At 45.2% G+C, this 27,643-nt stretch overlaps 1 protein-coding gene across 1 annotated transcript; it reads right to left on the bottom strand.

The window, feature by feature from the left end:
• Positions 1–14,763: 14,763 nt before the first annotated feature.
• On the bottom strand, positions 14,764–17,285 carry LOC137340869 (protein ELFN1-like). Its single transcript, XM_068003674.1, has one exon. It carries the CDS (start codon positions 17,175–17,177, stop codon positions 14,811–14,813), a length of 2,367 nt encoding a protein of 788 aa, XP_067859775.1. The 5' UTR covers positions 17,178–17,285; the 3' UTR covers positions 14,764–14,810.
• Positions 17,286–27,643: the final 10,358 nt, after the last annotated feature.

Here is a 27,643-nt window from a genome sequence, read left to right as displayed (position 1 = left end):
AGCTTCTCTGTTCCAAGGAGAACAACCCCAGCTTTTCCAGTCTATCCACATAACTAAAGTTCCTCATCCCTGGACTCAGTCTAGTAAATCTCTTCTGCACCCTCTCTAAGGCCTTCACATCTTTCCTGAAGTGTGGTGCCCAGAACTGGACACAATACTCCAGCTGTGGCCGAACCAGTGTTTTATAAAGGTTCATCATATTTTCCTTAATTTTGTGCTTTTTATAAGTCCCAAGATTCCATATGCGTTTTTAACCGCTTTCTCAACCTGCCCTGCTACCTTCAACAATATGTGCACATATACCCCCAGATCTCTCTGTTCCTGCATCCCTTTTAGAGTTGTGCCTTCTAGTTTATATTGGCTCTCCTCGTTTTTCCTACCAAAATGTATCACTTTGCATTTTTCTGCATTAAATTTCATCTGCCACGTGTCCGCCCATTCCACCAGAGTGTCTATATTCTCTTGAAGTCTATCACTATCCTGCTCACTGTTCACTACCTTTCCAAGGTTCGTGTCATCTGCAAATTTGGAAATTGTGCCCTGTACACCCAAGTCCAAGTCATTAATATATATCAAGAAAAGCAGCGGTCCCAGCACCGCCCCCTGGGGAACACCACTGTACACCTCCCTCCAGTCTGAAAAACAACCGTTCACCACTACTCTCTGTTTCCTGTCACTTAGCCAATTCTGTATCCATGTTGCTACTGCCCCCTTTATTCCATAGGCCGCAATCTTGATGATAAGCCTACCATGCGGCACTTTATCTGCTTTCATCTGCTTATGGAGATTATCCTAACTTGTCACAAATATACGAACAAATGGTAAAGTGAGATCATTATCATTCAAGACACCACCAAGGCTGTTTAAAATTTAAATTAAAATAATCTGTCAAATGTAAACGGTACAAGATCTCAGAAAGAGGAGGACAGAGAGTTCAAATTGGCCGTTTGCAGTGGAGGAAAGGTAATGCCAACATGAAATACATAGATTGGTGACAGAGGAGGGAAAGGAATGCCAGAGGCTTGAGGCTGAAGCAGAGGAGCTTCACCGCAAGGCTGAGCAACACCAGCGTGAGGAGGAAGAAGAGGCATATTAGTGCAGGCAGGAGGCCAAAGAAAAGCCGTGTCAGTCCAGACATGAGATGGAGGTAAAGGAGGAACAGCATCATGGAATTATACAGCACAGAAGGAGGCCATTCGGCCCATCGTGCCTGTGCCAGCTCTTTGAAAGAGCTGACCAATTAGTACCACTCCCCCCACCCTTTCCCCATAGCCCTGCAAATTTTCCTTCTTCAAGTATTTATCCAGTTCCCTTTTGAAAGTTATTATTGAATCTGCTTCCACCACCCTTTCTGGCAGTGCATTCCCGATCATAACAACTCGCTGCGTAAAAATTCTCCTCATCTCACCTTGGGCCCGTTTGCCAATTACCTTAAATCTGTGTCCTCTGGTTACTGACCCTCCTACCAGTGGAAACAATTTCTCAACATAGCTTTGAATTGGAAGAGAGGGTACGATGCCTTTCAGGCCAGTGAGTGAAGGTGCAGGTGATTCAGATCATAACTGCCTTTGAGTCAGAAGGTTGTGGGTTCAAGTCCCACTCCAGAGACTTAAGCACATAATCTAGGCTGACACTCCAGTGCAGTACTGAGGGAGTGCTGTTCTGTCAGAAGTGCCATCTTTTGGATAAGACATTAAACCAAGGCCCCATCTGCCCTCTCAGGTGGACGTAAAAGATCCCACGGCACTATTCCAAAGAAGAGCAGGGGCGTCCTGACCAATACCTAACCCTCAACCAACATCACAAAAAGAGATTATCTGGTCATTAACACATTGCTCTTTGTGGGATCTTGCTGTGTGCAAATTGGCTGCCGTGTTTCCTACATTACAACAATGACTACACTTCAATTGTACTTAGCACTTTGGGATGTCCTGAGGTCATGAAAGACGCTGTATAAATGCAAATCTTTCTTTCCAAATAACTTCAGAAAAGCTAACCTTATTTCAAATTATAAGGAAGGGAATGATACAAACAGATTTGTAAGAACATTTGGATTGTTAGGAAACCATTATGGACGGGGGGAGAGAGGTTTAGGTCGAAAGGCTGCCATCATTATTTAGGGGGAAGGCACTTGCTACATTTTCATGAGTGGCGTAGTGCAGATTATGATGTAGTAAATTGGGGGATTCTGGCAGGCCCGAGAGGTATAGTTTTGAAATATCACTGAAAGCTCAGGGCTGTGGTTACTGACAGCTGGTGCTAGAGATGAAAAATGTACGGAGATTGTGGTTAGAGGGACAAAATACCATAACTTATGATGAAGTGTGGGAACTAATGCTGGAATATCATTTTCTGGACGTTGCTCCAGATGATTTAAGGGTTTGGTTGATTGACTAAGCAACCAAAATCCTAATTCAGACACATGAGTGAGCCATGTCGTTTCTTTTCCAGCCTCTTAAGCGCTGGGGATCCCAATGGCGGATGGTCCAGTCCCGCTGACTGGCGAGTGATTGGCCAATCTGGTGGCCAGCTGACACTTTGTGAACTGGAGACTGATTAACCCAACAAATTACGAAGAGGGATGATTCGAGAGACATTTAAATGAGACAAATGCACAGGATCAAGTGAGAAGCAAACAAGAGAAAGAGAGAGAGTCCCAGGCGCAGTCGGGGAGAATGAGACATGGGATTGCCAGCAGCTGAGGTGAGCGAGTGTGAGCAAGCAGCTAACAGGGGCCTTGCACGATATAAGGGCGGGGGTCTTGCTGCATTAACTAGCTCGCTGGACTAGTAATCCAGAGTCCTGGACTACTAATAGAAAATAAAGAAAGACTTGCATTTCTATAGTGCCTTTCATGCCCTCAGGACTTCCCAAAGCACTTTACAGCCAATTAGGTACTTTTGAACTGTTGTAATGGAGGAAACATGGCAGCCAATTTACGCACAGCATGATCCCACAAACAGCAATGAGATAAATGACCAGATATTCTGTTTTTTAGTGATGATGGTTGAGGGATAAATATTGGACCAGGACACCAGGGAGAATTCACCTGCTCTTCTGCGAAATAGTGCCATGGGATCTTTTACGTCCAGCTGGGAGGGCAGACGAGGACTTGGTTTAGCATCTCATCTGAAAGACAGCACCTCTGACATTCCCTCAGTACTGCACTGAATTGTCAGCCTAGATTTTGTACTCAAGTCTCTGGGGTGGGATTTGAAACCACACTATCTGATTCAGAAGCAAGACTGTTACCCAATGAGCAATGGCTGACACCAATCCAGAGAACGTGAGTTCAAATCCCACCACAGGGACATAGAAACAGGAGCAGGCTATTCAGCCCCTCGAGCCTGCTCCACCAATCAATTAGATAAAGGCTGATCTGCACTTCAGCTCCATTTACCTGCCTTTGATCCATTTCCCTCAATACCCTCACCTAACAAAGTCTATCGATCTCAGTCTTGAAAGCTCAATAGTCCCAACATCTGCAGCCTTTTAGGGGAGAGAGTTCCAGATTTCTACTACCCTTTGTGTGAAAAAGTGCTTCCTGATTTCGCTCCTGAATGACCTGGCTCTAATTTTAAGATTATGTCCCCTTGTTCTTGATTCCCGCACCAGAGGACATAATTTCTCTGTATCTACCCTATGCACAACAAGAATTCTTCATCACGGGCTGCTTTTCTTACTCTTCTTTCTCCCCAAAATGACTACTGTTAGTGGGGCTTCAAGGACTAAGGACTCGTTGATAAAGTGCACTGGAGAGTGAAAGGAAGCAGGCAGATGAGAGTGGGGCAGTAAAGTAGGAGCAGTACATCGGTGCGCTGTGCCATTGTGTCACAGGATGGTGGGACATGGGCTTAAGACTGATTCTTCACAGGGATGAGTTGATATTCTCAGTCATTCCCACAGGGTGGGTGGGTTTCCAACAGTGAGAAAGTTGAAGCAAAAGCAAGACTTGCATTTATATTTTCCCAGGGGTAGAATTAGACTTGGGGGATGTAGTACAAACCAGAGATAGTGAATCAGCCGCCCGTTCCCTTCAATTGAAAAGAAAATGGGGTGGGATTGTAAAACCTGCTGCTGATTCACTATCACCGAGAACCAATTTAACCCCCTCCCCCACCTGTGTCAGAAATGTCTCCAAGTGCCTGCCACACACTGAATCAGTTCGCTGTAAAGCGCAGTGACCGTAATGTAGGAAAACACAGCAGCCATGAGATTATTAGAGTGCTGGCCGACTACCGAGAGGAACCCCCTACTCTTCTACCTGTAGTGCCAAAGGGTCTTCGAACGTTCACCTGACGTGGCAGACGGGGCCTCGGTTTAATGCCTCATCCAAAGGACGGCACCTCTGACAGTGCAGCACTGATTACCTGCTCAAACCCTGGCCAAGCCCTAACTTCTGGTAGCCTGTTAGAGGTGACAGTAGCAGAAAGAAGTGCGAGCAAGTTGTCTCCTCGACGGGGAAGTGGCACGTAGGGTGTGGAGAGAAAAGTGTTGTGGCACAGAGGGACGGAGAAATAAATAAACTAGATATGACAGATCAATAATAAGGAAAGATAATGAGAGAGTGAGGAGATAAATTGCTGGGATAACAATGAGGCAAAGAAACACCAGATGATAACTCTTTACAGTTTTAATGAAAATTTAGTTATTTGCTTTAATGAAATATCTAGTAATTGACATGAGAACTCACAGGATCCAGTTATGTTTACATAAATAATGAAACATGAGGTTTCTGGTATCATTAACTTGAGTGTTCTATCCAAGTGCACAATTTAATAAGGCTTACATAAAGGGTTCATTAATAAAATATACTAAGTGTATTTAACAGCCTTTGCTAATATAGACAGTTCCACAGCTTATTTTACTAAAGGCAGGCTGCAAGTTTGAATAGCTGAGATGAGATGGAAGGAATATTTAGATTATTTTACTCACCCTTTCTGATTGACCCCCTCCCCTTCCTGACAGAACTCAGTCTTGGTTCTAAGGGTGCTGGTACCTGCATGAAATGGCCACTCTTCGAATGTGAGCCTAGGCCAATCTTCAAGTGTCAGCCGTGGCTCAGTGGATAGCACTCTCGCCTCTAAGTCAAAAGGTTTTTGGGGTCAAGTCCCGCTCTGGAGACTTGAGCATATAATCCAGGCTGACACTCCCAGTGCAGTACTGAGGGAGTGCTGCACTGTTGGAGGTGCCGTCTTTCGGATGAGATGTTAAACCGAGGCTCCTCCTGCCCTCTCAGACGGACATAAAAGATCCCATGGCCACTATTTTGAAGAAGAGCAGGGGAGTTCTCCCTGGTGCCCTGGCCAATATTTACCCCTCAACCAACAATGCTGTTTGTGGTACCTTGCTGTGCGCATATTGGCTTTCCGACATTACAACAGTGACTACACTTCATTGGCTGTCAGGCGTTTTTTTGGAATGTCCTGAAGTTGGGAAAGGTGCTATATAAATACCAAGTTCTTTCTTTTAGACAGTGTGTAACGGCATCTTATTTGACTGAGAAAGGCATCAAAGCCAAGCCCAGGCCTGTCCTAACAATATCTACACAGACACACTTTCCAGCAGCAGTCATGGAATTACACAGAATTTACAGCACAGAAACAGGCCATTCAGCCCAACTGGTCTATGCTCCATATGAGCCTCCTCCCACCCTACGTCATCTAACTCTATCAGCATATCCTTCTATTCCTTTCACCCTCATGTGTTTATCTAGCTTCCCCTTAAATGCATCGATGCTATTCGCCTCAACTTCTCCATGAGGTAGCGAGTTCCACATTCTCACCACTCTTTGGGTAAAGAAGTTTCTCCTGAATTCCTTATTGGATTTATTGGTGACTATCTTATATTTATGGCCCCTCATTTTGGAATCCCCCACAAGTGGAAACATCTTCTCTACCTCTACCCAATCAATCCACTGCATATATTTTAAAGACCTCTATTAGGTCACCCCTCAGCCTTCTCTTTTCTAGAGAAATATTTTCTGGAGAGCAGTCAGGAGCAGGAACACTGCCTGGTTCTTCAACTCCCCAACCCAATTGCAGCCTCCCTATCGTGACCCAAGTTGAGATAAGTTAACTCGACACAAGGCAGTGATTGAGCCTGAGAATTTCCTAGCCTGGTATGGCTCAGTTTCACTGTATATACCAACTGAGACCCAGGGTAGCTTAGAAGCATATCTTGATGCTTGGGTATCTGCGGTTTTGTGATATTATAAGGGTTAGGGTTAGGGAAGGGTTTTTTCAATCCTTTGGTTCTAGAAGAGCTGAGTGCTATTTTCACATTGGTCGCCTCACCTGCAAGCACGCAGTGACACTTGAATGCCACAGTGTGATAGGAATGACATGAAATCATGTCTTTATAAATGAAGACAGGTCTTTTTCCCATCCAGTGGATTGAAAAAACAGCACTGGCATAAGCCAGAGAGTTGGTCACCTTCCTCAGCCAAGGTGGGACAGCGCAGAGGGAAAAGGGGAAAAAAATAATAAACCCCAAATATTGTGGATATTTACACAGAACATATGAGGGTACAAGAAATAGGCAGTGGGAGACCACTTCATCCAACAGATCAAATACAGTCTGCATTGCCATAGACTGTCCCCAACTTATCTTATCTCCTAGAGAATCTGTTGTAATGTAGGAAACACAGCAGCCAATTTGTGTACAAGGTCCCACAAACAGCCATGGTGCCGTGGGATCTTTTATATTTACCTGAAAGGGCAGATAGGGCCTCAGTTTAACATCTCATCCCAAAAATAGCACCTCTGACAGTGCAGCACTCCCTCAGTACTACAATGGGAGTGTCAGCCTAGATTATGGGCACCTGTCTGAAGTCCCTGTATCAGAGGCGAGAGTGCTACCCACTGAGCCATAGCTGACACCTAAAGAACTTTAAAGAATGGCTTTACTATTTTGCTAGACGCAGCATGGAGAGAAACCCTTCCTCCCATGTTTCCCTTCCAATGAATTACAAGGGGTTGAAAACCCTTCTCAAGAAAGTTATAGTGCAAGATATCACTGGACTAAAAGTTTGAAGGTGTAGGGTTTATTCAAAGAAAAGTTTCATTTTTCCATTAATTTCAGTGGGCCAATTTCTCTACATTGAAAGAAAAAATGAACAAAACAAGACAAGCTCACTTGAATGTTAAAACTTTAGATCTCCATTTCTTTCCCCATGGTGCTCTCGAGCTTGAATATGTGCAAAGTTATTTTGCTGTGCACACAAGCGTTAAATTGAGTTTGCACTGTGGACCAATTTTCAGGCCTGTGCTTGCCTGGGAGCTAAGTTGCTGTACATGGGTAATTTCTGCACTCCAGCAAGTGCATTAATTAGGGAATGTAAACAGCCACTTTGCCCATTACATGCAATTATCTAGCTCGAGTGCAACTGCAAAAATGTGAATGCTGTTTAGACCGAGTTGAACTAACAACAACAACAACCACAACTTGCATTTCTATAGCATCATTAACGTAGTAAAATGTCCCAAGGGGCTTCACAGGAGCATTATCAGACAAAATTGGACACCAAGCCACATTAGGAGATACTTGGACAGGGGGCTTGATCACAGAGGTAGATTTTAAGGAGCGTCTTAAAGGAGGAGAGAGAGGTAGAGAGATGGAAAGGTTTAGGGCTTAGGCAGTTGAAGGCACAGCTGAGTCTTTAAGTGAGGACAATTCATGCACAGAATGCTCACAGCATTAAGGAGAATTGTGTTTTTATTATGTAGCAAGACAAAATAGGAAATTGATAAGAATTACATATTATATAGAATTTACAGCACAGAAACAGGCCATTCAGCCCAACTGATCTATGCCGGTGTTTATGCTCCACATGAGCCTCCTCCCACCCTACTTCATCTCACCCTATCAGCATATTCCTTTCTCCCTCATGTGTTTATCTAGCCTCCCCTTAAATGTATCTATGCTATTCGCCTCAACCACTCCATATGGTAGCAAGTTCTACATTCTTACCACTCTTTGGGTAAAGAAGTAACCCAGAGATGGGTTAATCTGCATCTGTGTTTCTTAGCAGCCTTGGGGAGAGAGTCTAGGGAAAGTTGCAAGTACCCGAATTAACAGGCAGTTAAACCAAGTGTCTTGTCTGTGCATCTAAATCATTTAATGGAAAACAGCAACATGAGTAGCGACATAGATAATCCACTTGGCAGCTTATTATTTTGTAGTACCTGTCCCAGGGCAGAGGATATTTTGCATAGTCTTTCTTCCTTTGTTGTGATTGCCCAACCCCCAGAGGTCCTGTATCGTGAATGTGTGATTCATTTCTCATTCTTATGTGCCCAAGTATGCTGGGATGATCTGGAATATCAGCTACTTATCAACAATGTCAGGAAATGAAATCTGGTCACACTCCATTTCAAATTCATATCCTTGGCTTTTTTTATTTCCAGCCTTGCCTGTGATAGATTTAAGCTTACACAGCAAGCCCTTCTTATAAGTAATTCAACTTTTCACAATCCTATACTGCAACAAGATATTTCATCATTTCAGAAAGAAATAATAGTTACAAAGGGAGTTAGAGTTGAAATATTTTGTAGCGAACAAGGGAGCAGGAGGGCAAAATCGACATATCAGCATATCCTTCTATTCCTTTCTCCCTCATGTACTTATCTAGCTTCTCCTTAAATGCATTTAGACTATTCGCCTCAACCACTCTAACCACTCTCTGGGTACAGAAGTTTCTCCTGAATTCCCCATTGGATTTATTAGTGACTATTTTATATTTATGGCCCTAGTTTTGGTCTCCCCCACAAGTGGAAACATTTTCTCTACGTCTACCCTGTCGAACCCCTTCATAATTTTAAAGCAGGCAGAAAAGATTGTGAGTAGCAATCAGTAAGCAGGAGCTGGGTGATTTCTCACCTCCCCAGCCAAGGCCAATTGTAGCACTTTCACATCCCCCTCGGGAAAGATCAATAGACTTGGCACGGACCAGGGGTTGAAACTGTGACCTTTCCTTGTCAGTTTGATAGTCAGCACTGAGCCATTTTCTAAACTGATAGACCTTAAACATCTTTTACACTGTGGAGTTGTCTCACATCCTCTTAATGTTTTTGTTTGCCTTGGAACAGCAACTCTAGTTTCTCTCCCACACCCTTACTACTGTAGGTACAATACAAAGCCAGCCTGTGTGCGCATGGCACACTCCCTTTCTTGTGTGTTTCTCTTACTCTAATTGACCCCTTCAAAAACACAGGAAAAAAGTGAATCCCAAAATAAAGACAACTAAATCCTTTCTGTCGTTCTCTTTAAAAGGGTGCACTGAAACTCTCCAATATAGTGTGTGGTGTGTGTGAATTGCCCACACTTAAAGACTTAGCCACACAGAGTGTAAAGATCCAAAGTTTAACCTGGTTACTTCAGACCATGAAAATATTAACAGCTTCTCTGATAAGCAGTGATAAGCCTGGAGTTCAGATATTCCAGCTAAGGACTTCCTGAGTATAATCATGGAAAGCTCGTAGGGTTTTGTATGTGAATGAATACTGGCTGGCACTAGCTAGGCTATAAAAAGCCTAGGGTAAGCTAGAGTCACTATAAGTATATGCAGAGTAGCAGAGAGCCTTACTGTTAGCTTGAAGATTGTAATTACTATGGTTCTAGCAGTGCTATAATAGTTATAAAGTCCATGAAAAAAGAAATAAAGATTTATATTTATATAGCGCCTTTCACAACCTCAGGACATCCCAAAGCACTTTAGAGCCAATGAAATACTTTAAAGTGTGGTCACTGTTGTAATGTAGGAAACACAGCAGCCAATTTGCACACTGCAAAATCCCACGAACAGCAAGATCCCACAAACAGCAATGGGACATTGACCAGATCATCTGTTTTTAGGCGTTGTTTGAGGGGTAAATAGTGGCCAGGACACCAGGGAGAACTCCCCTGCTCTTCTTCAAATAATGCCATGGGATCTTTTAGATCTACCTGAGAGGGCAGACAGGGCCTCAATTTAACGGCTCATCCAAAACAGCACCTCCAACAGTGCAGCGCTCCCTCAGTACTGCACTGGGAGTGTCAGCCTAGATTTTGTGCTCAAGTCTCTGGAATGGGACTTGAACCCACAAACCTTCAGACTTGGAGGTGAGAAAGCTACCCACTGAGCCACGACTGACAGTAACAGATAATCATCCTGATGTTAATAAAATAGTTGCACAGCCTTATAAAGGTAATTCTGTTTTTCATTTGTCTTTTAAAGCCTTCCAGAATAAGTCCTGCAAAAGCCCACTTCATGAGTGACATTACCGATTTATAGCTGGCCTACGGGTGTGCTCACTATTTATGTACAACCTTTACAGTGATGGCTGCTCCTGCCATTGGGTAAAGAATTGGATAACCTAAAGAAGAGAGAGAAAGCGATTGGATAGCAGGTTGTTAAGACGCTTCCCATTTGACTCTACACTGAACTGCAGAAAGGGTCAGCGGACATCGAGAGGTTGAGTTTCCATTTGTTTCCGCCAGTAATATCAGCACAATCCGGGTGGAATCAACTGAACCAGCACAAAAGATCGGGGAATTTAAAATGTGACTTATGCCCAAAACCACTTACAATCGTGTTTCCGCGCTCTTTTACGCTGGTTCAAGATTCAATTCGCCCGGATCAGGCCCCGCCTACAAAACTGACCACGCCCCCAGGTCGGCTGTGCGAGATTACACCAATTATACTGGTTCGGGAAGGCTCTTCAAATTGAGCTCACTTTCTTAGGCGCACAGGCACGTTTTAAAAAAAATTTCATCTCAAAAAAATATTTAATTTTCCATGAAACTGACTAGTATACACCAATGAAACAAGTAAATGATTCAGTATAGTTTTTTAATGTCATTTTCAGTGATTTTAAATCAGATTACTCACAGGTGGAGGACTGGACACTTATTAAAAATGCTTATTTTTTTATATAAACCTATTTTCAGCTGTATTAATAAAACTACACCAGGTTACCACTCTTAAATACGTCAAGGAATATTATTTAATGGAAAGAAAAAGAAATGATTACGTTCTACTACGCTGCCAATTGCGCTGATTCATTGAAGATTTTACATTTCTGATTATGCAAATGAATTTTAGCGGAAACTTGAAGCTTAACCTAATCTAGTGCAATTTCAATGGCATTTTCCCAATTATGCCCAAAGCTGAAACTCTACCCCCATCTCTTTATTGCAAAACTTAGATGAAGGGTCAAGGGTCATTGTGCAGGACGCAAAGGCTGAAGGGTTAGACTACATGAGATGTATCAAGATGTAATGGATAGGCAATGATTCACATCTAGCTGATGCCATGCTCAAGTTTTAAAAGTATTTCACCTTTAGGAGGAAGGGAAGACTGAGGAAGGTGAAGGATTTTCCAATCATAGGAATTAGTTAGAATCGGACTGTCTTGATTTCGGTATAGTAAAGATGGATGAGGGAGAAAAGAGGGTGTAGGACAGTATACTTGCAGCTTAGGAGAGAATAAGAGAGCAAAGTTCAAGGAAGTAATAAGTACAGTGGTATTGCTAAAATAGAGAAAGGGAAGGAAGGTTTCAATGGAAAGAGAAGAAGGGCTTGAAGTTATATTTTTGTAGCGTATAGACAAGGTAACCATGAATATGTTTAACATAGTCACAGATTCTACAAGAGGGCATTAGAAGGCGGTAAAAGGCCAGTTTAGATTTACACAGAGGGCAGTGAATGTATGGAATGGGCTGCCAAGGAGAGTAGGATAAGTACCTGGTGAAAATTTTGATCGCGAGCTATGTGGGGTATCATGGGATATGCTATTTTCTAGAAACTGGGACCAGCCCAATCAATGCAAGTCTTTTCTGGTCCTCTGCAATCCAATATTCCTATGTGTAGTGCCTCATAGCTTCTCAGAAACATCTCACAGTGATACAGTGAATCAGGTAAATTATGACTTTGTGCGATAGTGTAAAACAGATAATAGTGAATTGGCAGTCCATTTTACATCTCTCCTGATTTTTATTTCCATTGAAGTCACCTGTTTTATACTATCACACAAAGTCAAGATCTACCCCAATTACATTAAAATGCAGTGCACAGTAAGATCCCACCACCAGCAATGAGGCAAATGAGCAGTTAATCTGTTTTTATGGTGTTGCTTGAGGGAAGAATGTTGGCCAGGACACGGGGAGAACTCCATGCTCGCCTTTAAATAGTGCCATTGGATCTTTAAAATCCACCTGAACTACAGAAGGATGAGATCTTAGTTTAATATCTCATCCAAAGAAAGGCAGGTCCCTCAGTAGTACATCATATATTCACGCCATGGAGTGGGATTTGGAACCACAACCTTCTGACTCAGAAGGCTGAGCGATTGAATGTCACAAAACACGTTGTCCAGACAAAACAATGGACTGTCCCTCTAAGATGGAACTTTCACCCTCATTCAGCCCTAGACCGAGGCCCTGTCTGCCCTCTCAGATGGACGTAAAAGATTCCACGGCACTATTCAAAGAGCAGGAGAGTTCTCCAGGAGCCCCGGCCAATATCTATCCCTCAACCAACATTCACTAAAGTAGATTATCTGGTTATTATCACATTGCTGTTTGTGGGAGCTTGCTGTGCGCAAATTGGCTACCGTGTTTCCTACATTACAACAGTGATTACACTTCAAAAGTACTTTATTGCCTGTAAAGCGCTTTGGGAAGTCCTGAGGTCATGAAAGGCGCTATATAAATGCAAATCTTTCTTTCTTCCTTCATTCACATGGACTCAGCGTCAGGAAGAAGTGAAGAAAGTTTTGATATCTTGGGCCTTGCCCAATGTATAGACAGAGCATGTATAGCACATACTGACTGTGCTTTATATATCAGTTAGTCCAACCACAGTACAAAGACTATATATATTGATCAGTGGGGAGAGAAGGGAGGCAAATTCAACTTTGGCGAGAGTGAAAGATGGGAACTTCAGCAGAGAGTAAAACCGGGGAGGTGGATAACAGGCGGCCGATCTGCTATTGCCTGTTTTGCACCCCTGCCAAAGTTGAATTTCATCCCCCCAATGACTGTTAACATTGACTCTTCCTCAAGTCTTCCTGAAACTGGGCCTCTGCTCCCATCCTCTGCCCCATCCAGGATTCTAACCCCCTCAGTTCCAAGACTCAGGTATCCATCTCCTCCATCACTGTCACCTACAAGGCCCAGCTCCTGCTCCCTGGCAAGTTGTTCTTTTGTTTCAATACCACTAACATGTTTGTACATTCAACGGAATCGCGTTTAAGTTTTTAGCATTATCTAGGCTGACATTCAGTGTCTGGCAAGTGGGGTGGGAGAATCCATCTTGTGATGGGCCTGTCAAGGTCACCTCTACCAGAAAGTTCACCATTTTACATAAATAAATTCTTCTTCCTCATTTAGTTCTTGCCTGAGATTTTCTGGGGTTGCAGAGCACATTTATATTGTGTGCAGACCATCGCTGGTGTCTGCTGTAAGCATTGTTTGGTTGCTTGCTTTCTTACTGAACTGTGCAAGCGGCGATTGTCAGGGAATGCGCCGGGTCTGCGCACCAGCCCGGGATTCACGTAACAACCAGTGGCTCGGGCCCACACATCAACACTTTCAAATACAGAAAGGAAAATGAAGTCCCAAACACTCAATTACCGTTTCCTTCTGTTCCAAATCCCCTGCCCCGATTTAAGTGTAGGAGCCAATAAATCATTTGGTTGCAGCTTTTCCAAGTGGCAGCCTTAAAGGCAACGCTTCCCCCTCAGGAATCTGTGTCAAGTAATCGACACTAGAGATAGGCTCCTAAAGGACCCTTTTTTTTCTCTCCGTCTGATTCCTGATAACTGGTTCCTCAGTCGGAATCAGTCTTATTTTCATCCTAACCCTAACCCACCTGTTCAGTACTTCAGGCGTTTGCCCAATTTTTTTAAAGTCAAGATTCACCTACTCCAATTCATTCTTTTCCCAGGAACTCCTGGACAGCTCAGGATCCCTTCCTCCTACAACCTTTCAAAAGCATAACCTTGGCGTCATCTAACCTCTTGATTTATCTGGTCTTCTCCACGCTCCTCAACCTTAGGACTTCAACCGGGCCTCTCAATTTAGCCAAACTTTACAACGTGCCCCCTACAGTACCAGACTCCCCCCACTAGTCCCATTGGCAGTAAAGACTTTACTCTCTCTGGAAAGAACCCGCGACTTGGAACCAATGAGACAGACAGAGAGTGCGACAGAAGAAACCATTCAGTTCATTTCTTTCACCAGTCCAATTTTATCCAACGCTCGGGGGTCAGTTGTCAGACAGACATTGGAAATCAAACAAACTGTTCTGTAAAATCCGCGATTATGACCTGATACAAACAGGTGAAAAAATCCAGAAACATAGTTGCAAATATAGAAATTTATCTGTACAGAACTGCGGGTGATGGGGGAAGAGGAGGGTGTTTACCGGTAAATATTACTGTACAATGCAAGGTGTGAGCGGTGTGTGAGCTACAATTACACGGCACGATCCAGTCACGGTGTACATTGTACAACGAACAATGTCCCATGTACACTACAGCGAGTCACACAGTCACAGGACAGAGTCATGCGATAAATAATATCCAATATTCCAAGGCTTCCGGGTGTCCTTTTTATATATAAAAAAAAGAAATCCTTTATACAGGTTTTAGAGTTCAGTTTGAAGGATTTTGCTGCACAGAAGTGTGTGTGTGTGTGAGAGAGGCTAAAGTTTTTTTTTTACGAACAGTAGAGTTGGTCGGGTTAAAAACAACAGCTGTAAAGTTTGTGTTTGATTTTTTTTTTTGTTATTGTTTTGGTCCAATTTTAAGTCTCTTAATATCGGAGGACTCAGGACTTGTGCTGGTTGGAGACGCCCTTCCAGTAATCGAGAATATCGTGCAGGTCCTCGTCCTTGGCAAACTGCACCTTCTTCCTCAGGGCGTGCCCCGCCGCGATGTACTCCTCCCCTCCCTCTTTGTGCCGCTTCTTGTGCAGCCTGAATCGCTCCCAGATGCCGGGGGTGGGCTTGCTGCTGCTGCTGCTGCTGTACTCTGGGCTGGAGGAGTAGCTGAGGTTGTGGTACTGAGGCGAGAGCTGGGAATAGGACAGGTCCCGGCGGGGCCGGGGTCGGCTCAGGGGCTCCAGAATGGAGGGCTTGCGGCCGCTCGGCCCCTCCATCTGGCGCCAGCCCGGGTAAGAGTGGCGGTGCTCGGAGCGCTGCTGAGCCTGGGACCGCGGCACCGCCCCCGGGCTGGCCACCGCCGCCGCCACCGCGGTCGGAGATGCCTTCTCGATGTACTGGACCTCGGATCTGCACCCCACGGGGCCTGGCGCCGAGACCTCGGAGCGGAATGACCTGGGGCTTCTGGTGGAGCCGCTGGAGGAGGTGCTGGGGCGTTTGGGGGCGGCCTCCATGCTGCTGTGCCTCTGCAGCGGGCGGTAACTCTCCTTAGAGACGGGGGACAAAAACCCAGGCTTGCCCTGGGATTGCTCGGTGATCATTAGCACCTGGGGGTCAACCGAAGCCATGGCCCCAGTCTTCCCACCTTGGAAAGAGCCAGTCTCCGACTTCAGGGCGTCTATGCAGTTGTTAATGATCTGGTTCACCTTATCCACTTCTTTGGCGATGGTGGAGATCTCAGCGGAGGGACTGCGCCCCTGCCCCTGCCCGCCTCCCTCCAGATCCCTCCGATCTGCAGGCTCCCCGGTCCTCACCTCGATGTAGTTGCCCTTGGCGGTCTTGGGCGTCTCGCTCAGCTCCTGCGGCTTGTACGGCTCCGTGTCCCCCGACGAGGGCAGGAATGGCATCCTGGGCGCCGCCTCGCAGGGTGGCATTGGTTTGTGGGACAGCTGGGAGATGGTGCTGGCTTCCATCTCTGCCCCGTACTTTAGCTCAATGATGGTCTTCTTCATGTTCCCTGATTTCTTGTGCTTTTCCTCCTGTTGCCTCTTCTTGCGCAGGCAGTAATACACCAAGCCCAGGACTATGACCATCCCAAAGAGGCAGCCCAGGATGGTCATGATGTAGTGCGTGGCAGTAGATGGGGGTGGCACGGTGCCTCTCGTCTTGTCGCTCCCTGTAGAGAATGTGACACAGGTGTGATTGTACCTTAAGGCATTCCGGATAGATGCCACGCAGTATGTGTAGGCAGTGTGAATCTGGAGCCTATCCAGCTTAATGACCTCTTGCTCTGTGTGCAAGTTCTTTATGTCTGTGTAGAAGCTGTTGTTGTATTGCACCAGGATGTACATTTTGCTAAAGGGCCGTGGGATTTGCACCAACAGGGTGGCAGTGGTGTAGGTAACGTGCTCTACCTTTATCGCTGGTGCCCGCGTTTCGTGGGTGGGGGAGTGGAAGGCTATAATGGGAGTGGAATCATCGCCTGAGGAGCAGTCTTCAGCTCCGCAGGGGCTGTCTGAGGTGACGGTGGTCGGGGGCGCCCGGGTAGGTGTGAACTTGGGGTCAAGGGAGTAGGTGTCGTCGCAGGCTGAGACAAGCGCGTTGTAGGCGCTCCGCGTCTGGCTTTGGCTCAGCAAGGCGTAGCCGACATAGCGGAAAGGGGATTCGCACTGCATCCGATCGTAGCTCCTGGTGGCGTTGTTAAACTGCACCAGCCATTTCAGGAAGCCCAGCAGGTCGCAGGAGCAGTAGAACGGGTTGCCGTACAGTTCACAGGTGGAGAGTTTGCTGAGACCGAGGAAGGTGGAACTTTCCAGCGTCTGCAACCGGTTCATGGACAGGTCGATGTTCATGACGTTGGGACATTCCCAAAAGGAATTGGGACTCACCACCTCAATAAGGTTGGCCTGGAGGTAGAGGTATTCCAGCCTGCCCAGTCCCCGCAGGATCCCCTCGGTGATATTCCGAAGCTTATTGAATCCCAGTTGCAAAACGCGCAGGTTGTACTGGGCGGAAAAGGCTCCATCCTCGATGTAGGAAATGTCGTTCTTGGTCAGATTGAGTTCCGTCAAGTTGCCGAACCTGTTGAGTGAGGAATATTGGACACTTTTGATCTTGTTCTCGTTCAGCCGGAGGTCCACGATCGTGCTGTTGATGTGCTGAGGGATGGATTCGTACGGGGGCTGGTTTTGGCTACAAATTGCCAGCCACACGAATCCTTTCTCTCCTTCGATGAGCCAGCAGTCACCGCAAACTCCAGCAGCATTCATCAGCGAGGCTAGAGAGACCCAGAGACAGAGACTGTGCAGAGCCATCCCCTTGTGCTCTAGGGGTTGTGGGCAAAGAGCTTTCAATAGCACCCAGCTGTTAAACAAGTTGAGAAATTCTGCGGGGCTCAAAACAAACTCATTTTTTTTGGAAGGCTAATTATTAAACTGAGATGCAGTTATTTCCTTGCTGGTGCATTTCATGACATTTTCCTTGTCCAGTTTTTCTCTACACACAGTTCTCTTTGAATTCTTTTGTGCACTGTGTCCCCATTCGCAGACATTCCTTGAGATAGTTTCAACAGCTTGTCCTGGTTGTCCTGAGGGGGGAAGAAAAGACAATATAATAAGGCTGATTTGAGATCATTTTTGACCATAATTACTTCCTAGTTTAGTTTGGTCTCCAAGTAAATCAGGCCTTTTTAACTGAAATACCACAGGATTTTTTTTTGTGTTTGATATTCTCTGTGGCTTTAAATACCTCAAAATTGTGGAATTCTGCCGAGTTTGTTATTCCAGCAAGATTTCCACAACTCCAAGCTACTTGAAAACCAGGAGATTTTAGATATAGGTTTGGACAATCGTTATCCAACTATGGTCGTCCAATTTTTCCAGGAGAACCTATCATTGGAGGGAAGTTGTAACATTAACCTTTTGCCTCTGTGACCAGATGTGCAGGCGTCTCTCTCTGATGATGGATTGGATATATTAAAATTTCATCTCACAAATGGTATGAAAAGACTCACTATAATACATCTGCCATGAAACATCCATCCCTTAGCTCTCCAGATGACTCAATGGATAAATGCACGCATGGTTTTATCATAGAATCATAGAATGGTTACAGCATAGAAGGAGGCCATTTGGCCCATCGAGCCCGTGCCATGATACTGAGATATAGACCAGAAAGTGCCAGGATCAATTCCCGTTCTGTACCGAGTTAGCTGATCTTAATCAGGCTGTTAAAATTAGCCTCTGCACCATTAGGCTAGGGAGAGGAAAGTAAATTAGCCACAGTCCGACTCCTATCCCCTCCTGGAAAGTACACATGGTGGAAGTCAGGACCCGGATTCACTGTGACGCCTTCTATGGTCAAATTGCCCGCTGAGATCAAAACATGGGCACTTAGAGTGAAGTATTGCAGGGGCTGCTGACACTCGCAACTATATCCCAGAAGGAGCTGACGCCTTCAGGAGAGAAGGGAAGAAAATTGGAAAAAGAAAACATCCAGTCATGGGCTGCACCCACCCAACTGTCGGCTGTGATTCAGTGGGCAGCACTCTCGCCTTTGAGTCAGAACATCGAGGGTTCAAGTCCCACTCCAGAGACTTGAGCACAAAACTCTAGCCTGACACTCCCAGTGCAGTACTGAGGGAGTGCTGCATTGTCAGAGTTGCCATCTTTCAGATGAGATATTAAACCGAATCCTATCTGCCCTCTCAGGTGAACGTAAAAGATCTCATGGCACTATTTCAAAGAGGAGTGGCGGAGTTCTCCCCAGTGTCGTGGGCCAATATTTATCCCTCAACCAGCATGACTAAAAACAGATTATCTGGTCATTATCTCATTGCTGTTTGTGGGACCTTGCTATGCGCACGTTAGCTGCCAAGTTTCCTACAGTGATGACACTTCAAAAGTACTTCATTGACTGTAAAGTGCTTTGGGATATCCTGAGGTTATGAAAGGCGCTATATATGCAAGTCTCTCTTTCAAGGGTCAGGGCCAGAATCACATGAATATAATTTACAACTGCATCAAATCAATTTGAATTAGCTCAGTTTGGAGCAGAGGGGTGAAATCATCCATTCTAAACTGAGGAGTGACATAGAGATATCCATGTGCCACTTCAGCTCAGATTCCCAATTTATTGCCGGGTTTGATGGAAAGGAGCGGAATTAGGGAATTAGTTCCAGCAAAATAAACGGTGCTTCTGTCCATAGGCATTTCCTTCGTGCTCCCTCATCACTTCAGTAATAACAACAACAATTTGCATTTATATAGCGCCTTTAACGTAGTAAAACGTCACAAGGAGCTTCACAAGAGCGTTACCAGACAAAATTTGACACCAAGCCACATAAAGAGATATTAGGACAGGTGACCAAAAGCTTGGTCAAAGAGATAGGTTTTAAGGAGCGTCTTAAAGGAGGAGAGAGGCGGAGAGGTTTAGGGAGGGAATTCCAGAGCTTAGGGCTTTGGCAGCATGGCCGCTAATGGTGGGGTGATGAAAATCAGGGATGCAGAGATTTCGGGGGGTTTGTAGGGCTGGAGGGGGTGGCAGAGATAGGGAGGGGCGAGGCCATGGAGGGATTTGAAAACAAGGGTGATCATTTTAAAATTGAGGTGTTGCTGGACCGGGAGCCAATGTAGGTCAGGGGTGAGGGGTGAATGGGACTTGGTGTGAGTTAGTATACAGGCATCCCAGTCAGAAAGTGAAGGCAGAGTCTATTGACAGATCTCTGCCATGTAGCTCTTTTCATTTTCTTTAGAATTAATTTTGGTGAGAAATGGACAGGTGTATAAACTATGCAATGAATCTAAAGTATTGAGAGAATCTGAACACTGCCTGTTAATTTGCAGGGTGTCTTATTGAGCTCTGTTTATAATAGAGTGGAATGATTGAAGCCATCTTCTCCTGAGCTTGCATCAATTTACAATCACTACAGCACGCATCTCTCACATTCACCGCCTTGCAATGTGTGAATGAATTTGGCAGTTTTAGTAAGATGTAGCATTGAATCAATCGTCACTTTTTTTATTCATTTCTTCAAGTGAGAGCTGGACCTGTTTCTTTCTGGCTGGGGCATAGATAATCTCCTACAAGAGGTAGGTTCTGTATGACATTAATCAGAGTGATCTCCTGGACTAGTTTCGATCGCCTAAGAGGGTCAGAGAGGAATTTCCCAGATTTTTGTTTCCCAAATTGGCCTGGGTTTTTATCTGGTCTTTCGCCTCGCCCAGGAGATCACATGGTTTTGAATGGGGTGGGGAGTGTATATATTGCGATACACGCGGCATCACAGTTGTGTGGGACAGGCTGGACGGACCAGAGGGTCTTTTCCTGTCCGTCATTGTTTGTCTGTTCGTAACGTTGGCACTCAGAGCTGAACAGCCTCCCCGACAGTCTGTTTTCAAAGGCGTCACTGGTGTCTGTGCAGCAGAACCATGTAGCTGGGGGCCAGTGGCTGAGAGGGCATAGACACACACTCTCTCTTCTGATTATGTGCATCTATTTTAAATTTATTCTCAGGATATTGGTGTCGCTGGCAAGGCTGGCATTTGTCACCCATCCCTAGTTGCCTTTGAGAAGGTGGTGGTGAGCCGCCTTCTTGAACCACTGCAGTCCGTGTGGTGAAGGTTCTCCTACATTGCTGTTAGGTAGGGAATTCCAGGATTTTGACCCAGCGACGATGAAGGAATGATTGATATATCTCCAAGTCGGGATGGTGTGTGACTTGGAGGGGAACTTGGAGGTGGTGGTGTTCCCAAACACCTGCTGCCCTTGTACTTCTAGGTGGTAGAGGTCGTGGGTTTGGGAGGTGCTGTCGAAGAAGCCTTGGCGAGTTGCTGCAGTGCATCCTGTGGATGGTACACACTGCAGCCACTGTGTGCCGGTTTTGTAGAGAGTGGATGATCTGGCGAATGAAATATTCTTATATTTCAGTCTTGGGGTGCAATCAGGTTGGGTGTGGAATGGGTCAAATGAAAGGCCAAGTTGTCCTGTACTGCCTTGAGTATCCTGCTCCCAGCAATGTAATTCTTTAGGCAACCATTAGGAGGTGCTTGAGTGTCACTTCCTCTGTCCTTCTGGAGGCTGAGATAAGGCGCTCAGTGGAGCAGGGATCGAACCTGCAGGATGGCGCTCAGTGGCATGATGTTGGGGGCTGTAACCGGCTGGCACACCTTGGCACTATGTTCCAGCTGTCTTTTTAAATCTTCCTGCGCTTTCATTCCTAAAGCATTAGTAACAGTATTTGCTCTGCTAACTGTGGAGCTGCAGTTTACTCAGTAGGGAAGGGGCAAAGGGGGAAAGCATCAATCACAGTATTTGTGGTGTTAACCCTGCGCAGTAGTGCTAACACTTTAGCTCGGCTGAATGAGGTGGCTCTCCACACAGTTAGCATAGCTAATACTGTGATTAATGCTCCAAACCTTACCCTGTTAAATCACTGCAGTATTTCCTGTGTGTACAATTCCTGTTTATTCAGCATAGAAAGGTTGAGAGCGTTAATCACACGCTGGTACTAATCACGTGGAGTTCCCATTTATTCAGCATAATAAGGGTTACTGCACTGTACCTTGCATCAGGTGATTAGTGAGGCTCGTCAGCAATGTGAATTAAATTTCAATGTAATTTACAGAAGAGGGTTCTAACCCAGCAAAGCAGGACAGTAATATCTCTCAATAAACCTCCCTCTTGTGTCCTAAACTCATTTCAACACCCCAGAGCTATACTCAGGCAGTAAGGTGCTAGGTTTGATCCCTGGTCTGTTAGCTGATCTGACCAGGGGCAGTGGTATAGCAGCTACAATCAGCCTCAGTACACCTGGACTAGGGGGTGAGAAATAAATAAATAAATCAGCCAGGGTTTGTGCCCCCTAACCCCTACCCAGCGACCAGTGCTAGAAACTGATCATGGGCGGGCATTGGGTGAGGATTGGTTCAGGGTGCGGCTGGAACTGCAAAGCACCCATGGTCAAATAGCCTTGTGATGCTCACCATCACATATGAGGGATGACCCCCATTGAGTGAGGTGGAGGAGAACCTAACCTGTCCCCTACGTGGGTGAGCCGTCTAGACGTTCCCCGCCTGCCTGACCACCGGTGGAGATGTGGCAAGGTCAGCCTTCCACTTTGCCCCAGGTGGTCAACAGCACCGACTCTGGGCTCAGATCACTTTATAAGTATTTTCCGCGGATCCCACCCCCCCCCCCACAACCCGTGCTTGGGGACTCGCCGCAGAAGCGAGAAGTGGCAGGTGCTGCTCACAGCGGGGGCCAGCAGTCTCCCGAACAGGGTTGCCAACCCTCCAGGATTGTTTTGGAGTCTCCAGGAATGAAAGATTAATCTCCTGGACACTGTTGAGGCATTAACAACAACAACTTGCATTTATATATTGACCTTAATGTACCAAAACGTCCCAAGGCACAGGAGCGATTATCAGACAAAATTTAACACTGAGCCACATAAGGAGATATTAGGACAGGTGACCAAAAGCTTGGTCAAAGGGGTAGGTTTTATGGGGTGTCTTAAAGGGGGAGAGAGAGGTGGAGAAGTTTAGGGAGGGAATTCCAGAGTTTAGGGCCTAGGCAGCTGAAGGTACGGCCTCCAATGGTGGAGTGAAGAAAATCGGGGATGCACAAGAGGCAAGAATTGGAGGAGGGCAGAGATCTCAGATGGTTGTAGGGCTGGAGGAGGTTGCAGAGATAGGGAGGGGTGAGGCCATGGAGGGATTTTTAAAAATTGTTTGTTTTATTTTCATTTTCTTTCAACATTTTTGTTTTACTTTTAACAATACTAGAGATATTAGCAAAGGGTATTTGACTAACGGTCGAGTATCATTCAATCGGGTAACGAAGAGCCTGCTCATTTTCCGATTGGCCGCGGGAAGGAGGTGCACCGTGAAGATGGACATGTCAGGCGTCCAATGGCAGGAGCGTGAGGGCAGGGCGGTTCGGGGTGAGAGGTTATGTGATGAAACCTCCTGGAACGCATCCAACCAGAATTGGCAACCCCACTCCCGAACAGAAAACGTGTTGCTGACTCCGACCAAGATTCGAGAATAAAGCAACGAGAAACGGGCCCTCGATCATCCCCCTTTCGAGTCAAGTTGCTGCTGTGGCCATTCGAATGTCCCTCTACATTGTACAACCCCTAGCAACACTAGATGTCAGGCGTACGTTACATGAAGCATTTCAGTGGCAGTAATGACAGGAAATAAATTGCATGATGTCATACCGTCTATATTGCCTTGTTTAAATATCCCTGCCCAAATATGGGCATCTGGCAGAAGAGTATCAGCTGTGGCTCAGTGGGTTGCACTCTCACGGATTCAAATCCCACTCCAGAGACTTGAGCACATAATCCAGGCTGACACTCCCAGTGCAGTACTGTGGGAGATGTTGTCTTTCAGATAAGATGTTAAACCAAGGCCCTGTCTGCCCTCTCAGGTGGCCGTAAATGATCCTAGGATACTATTTTGAAGAACAACAGGGGAGTTCTCCTTGGTGTCCTGGCCAATATTTAGCCCCAACCAATGCCTAAAAACAGATGATCTGGTCATTATGGCATTGCTGTTTGTGGAATCTTGCTGTAGCAAATTGGCCTTTCCCTACATTACAACAGTGACTACACTTCAGAAAAATACTTCATTGGGCTGTGAAGTGCTTCGAGACATCCTGAGGTCGTGAAAGGTTTTATATTAATGCAAGTTCTTTCTAATAGCAGAGAGGGGACCCCAATTTTCCACTCTCCCCCATCCCAGTACTGCCAGAAAATGGGTGCAAAAAATAAGAGGGGAAGATCAGATGCAATTTCACCTAGAGGGGCTGGAAGTAAATTGAAAAAAATATTTGTTCATCTAAAAAAAATCTGGCAAGTTTCAAAAGAGGAAGTCGGGAATAAGGAAGATGACATTGGAAATAGAATGTGCAAACTCCAATAGTAAGCTCAAACACAGAAATATATTATTATACATTATTACATTAAGAGAATGCAGAAATACTGAAGAGTCTTCAAGGGTTTTGTATACTCTTGAGCTTCTGAAGACATTGCTAATCTACTTGAGCTGCCTGATAATACTTGATGCCATCTGCTGCTGTCTCTATATTACACCCTCAATCCTTTGAGAGCTGCAGTAACATTGCTGTACCAAATTAAAAAAAAATTAAAAGAGATTAAAAGATTATAATGAGCTAGTTTGTACAGAAAAGGCGGTGGATTGGGGCTGTACTAGAGAGCACTTGACACACCGTCTGTAAAGAATAGATGATTTGTACAAGATTGTCGGAATCATCAGTCTAGTCTCAGAAGTGACTCGCAATATTTCAAATTCCAACCAAACATGTCGGAGTCAACGCTGGGTTGTGTGCCAGTAGTGTTAGAAAGAAACGGCAGCACCTCTCAAACCCATGACCTCCACCACCTGGAAGGACAAGGGCAGCAGGTGCAGGAGAACAACACCACCTCTAAGTCAAGCACCTTCCTGATTTGGAAATATATCGCCGTTCCTTCATTGTCGCTGGGTCAAAATCCTGGAACTCCCTCCCTAACAGCACTGTGGGAGAACCTTCACCACATGGACTGCAGTGGTTCAAGAAGGCGGCTCACCACCATCTTCTCAGGGCAACTAGGGATGGGCAATAAATGCTGGCTTTGCCAGAAACGTCCACATCCTGAGAATGAATTTTTAAAAAAGCGGGTTAGCCTCTAGGGACAAAGGTCAAACCCAGCCTGGACTGACCGTCTCTTTTTGATGTGCCTATGTAGCCACTGTTAATACACTTTGAAGTGGTTCACTGCGTGTGAAATGCTTGTGTCTCAATGTGATAAGGTGCTATCTAGACGCCAGACTTTTTTTTCTGGCTTCTTGCGCATCCCCGATTTTCATCACTTCACCATTGGCGGCCGTGCCTTCAGCTGCCAAGGTCCTACTCTCTGAAATTCCCTCCCTAAACCTCTCCTTCTCTCCACCTCTCTCTCTTCCTTTAAAACGCTCCTTAAAACCTACCTCTTTGACCAAGCTTTTGGTCACCTGTCCTAATATCTCCTTATATGGCTCGGTGTCAAATTTTGTCTGACACGCTCCTGTGAAGCGCCTTGGGACGTTTTACTTCGTTAAAGATGCTATATAAATGCAAGTTGTTGTTATGTGTGAGGCTGAAGTGAAGCGAGTCCAACTGTCCCCTCGATTCAGCACAGATCGGTCCTCAGAGAGGGTTGGGCAACAACTAGTGGTGGATGCGAATGAGGATGGTCAGACTGTGGTCTATAAGGGAATAAATCAAACACTGGAAAATACGAGCAGCACCAAATGTCTCGTTGATTTGTGAAGGAGCTGTGGATTGAGCAGAGAGTGAGGGTCACTGAGCTTCCACTCAGGCTTCTTACTGAACACTGATTAGATGAAAATGAAAAGAAATGACAGTAGCTATGAGGCTCCCTTTTCCTTTGGATTCCAGTATTCAGTTTTATTATTGTGCGTCTTTACTTGATAAATAAATAAGATGTTTCTAAATGTCATTGACTCCGATGCATGAAAAAATCTCTCATATTGGTGGGAGTGTTAACTTCTGCAGCATTCGTGTTCTCAAAGGAATAAGGCACCAGACTCTGTAGATTCCTCCAAGAGGGGTATGAACTTGCCATTTTTCACCCAAGAATTACTCCTCATAACCCAACCCCTCATCCCCTCTCAGTCCTGCCTAGCACGACCCTCCGAATCTCTCTAGTGTCTCCACGGAAAGACCAACTCATCTCAGAGTCATCTCACTCCTGCTCACTCCTTCTTTGAAGGATCACCTGACTTATTGTGGTCCTGTCGGGATGGCAGGAATCATCATCATTCCTTTGGGAGAATCCTGCAGCCCCTCCCTCCCCCCCTCTCTGCTGCCCTTACCCAACCAGGGAAATACTCTCAAGCACCTTCCAGTTGATCTCATTCCCTGCAACTGGCACTCAGGCCGATTTAATAATCAGGCTGTCAGTAAGTAGGTGGCTACAATAAAATCAAAATAATGATAATTAAATAATCGCAGAAGGGAGTGAGGCCAAATTTCTTTATAGATGCGTCTTTTATGTAACTGACACAAACTAGGAAGAAAATATTGAGGTTTTAATAATCGTGACGTTCTATCCACTGCTGTGGGGGGGGGGGGGCAACACAATCTTTAAGTTACAAAAATAAAAGAATCCATTCCATCGATCCTCCATTTTCTTTACATAGAATGTACAGCACAGAAACAGGCCATTCGGCCCAACAGGTCCATGCCGGTGTTTATGCGCCAAACTAGCCTCCTCTCATTCTATTGACTTCATTTAGCCTTATCAGCATATCCTTCTATTCCTTTCTCCCTCATGTGTTTATCTAATTCCCTTTAATACATCTATACTATTTGCCCCAACTACTCCTTGTGGTAGCGAGTTCCACATTCTAACCACTCTCTGGGTAAAGAAATTTCTCCTGAATTCCTTATTGGATTTGTTAGTGACTATCTTATATTTATGGCCCCTAGTTTTGGTCTCCCCACAAGTGGAAACATCTTCTCTAGGTCTACCCGATCGAACCCCTTCATAATTTTAAAGACCTCAATTAGGTCACCCCCTCAGCCTTTCTCTTTTTCTAAAGAAAAAAGCCCCAGCCTGTTCCGTCTTTCCTGATAGTTGTAACCTCTCAGTTCTTGAACCACATAAAATGATTTCGGAGCTAAGTTTTTTTGTGCAGGAGATTTAGTGTCTGGTTGAGGAGGGTTTTTTTGTCTCTGCACTGAATCAGGTGATCTGAGCCACTTTGTCACTGGGTGAAAGATGGTTCACACAGGCCAGGCTGAGGCGGTGCTGGAGGATTAAGGTGATAAATTAAAATCATAAATTTGTAATCAGGCCCAGCTAAAAGGCAGCATACGTTAAAATGAATGAGTGCTTGAGTTTTTAATCTAAAATAATTGAATCCGGGCTTTCTGCCCATGAAACATTTATTGAGTGTGTTTAACTCTTTGTGAACTAACACACATCCTTTAAGGCTTGCATCAATCAATAAGATATTTCATTGGGTAGGAGAGAGGACTTTGCACAGAAGCAAGACCCTGATTAATGGGGATCGATCACTTGCACTCAAATGACCTGAAGAACACTAAAGTAATTTCCATTATTAAAGAGTGTCAGTTACCAAACCAAGGGCATCCCAAATTAATGCTTTAAAGAAATAATTACAATACCAGTGAAAGGCCCTTCAATCCAAGACACCTGCCAGGTTGAAAAGAATGCAAGAGAAGTTGAGATAAAGGAGGAATCGAAGATTAGAAGCCTGCAGACTGTAAGAAGGCTGAGGTAGATGAGGAGTTCTACAGCTTTCAGGTCCTGGGAAAGAATGGATTAGAGTGCGATGAATCTTGATATCCACACAGTGAGGACACTGGGAAAGGAAGAGTGTAACTGGTGATCAGGAAAAGAATGAAAAACTTGTATTTCTATAGCGCCTTTCACGACCTCAGGACACCCAAAGCACTTTACAGCCAACTAAGTAGTTTTGAAGTGTAGTCACTGTTGTAATGTAGGAAACACGGCAGCCAGCTTGTGCACAGCAAGATCCCACAAACAGCAATGTAATAATGACCAGATAATCTGTTTTTAGGTGTTGGTTGAGAGATAAATATTGGCCAGGACACCAGGAAGAACTCCACTGCTCTTCTTCGAAATAGTGCCGTGGGATCTTTTATGTCCACCTGAGAGGGCTGAAAGGGGCTCGGTTTAGTATCTCTTCTGAAGGACGGCACCTCCAACAGTGCGGCACTCCCTCAG

This window comes from Heptranchias perlo, chromosome 22, assembly GCF_035084215.1.
Source record: "Heptranchias perlo isolate sHepPer1 chromosome 22, sHepPer1.hap1, whole genome shotgun sequence".
NCBI classification, from domain to species: domain Eukaryota; kingdom Metazoa; phylum Chordata; class Chondrichthyes; order Hexanchiformes; family Hexanchidae; genus Heptranchias; species Heptranchias perlo.
Note: the sequence above shows the minus strand (reverse complement) of the source record. Positions and strands in the feature narration are given on the sequence as shown.

What these genes read in the sequence shown, in the direction of transcription:
- LOC137340869 (XM_068003674.1), bottom strand. Translation starts at nt 17,177, where the DNA reads ATGGCTCTGCACAGTCTCTGTCTCTGGGTCTCTCTAGCCTCGCTGATG.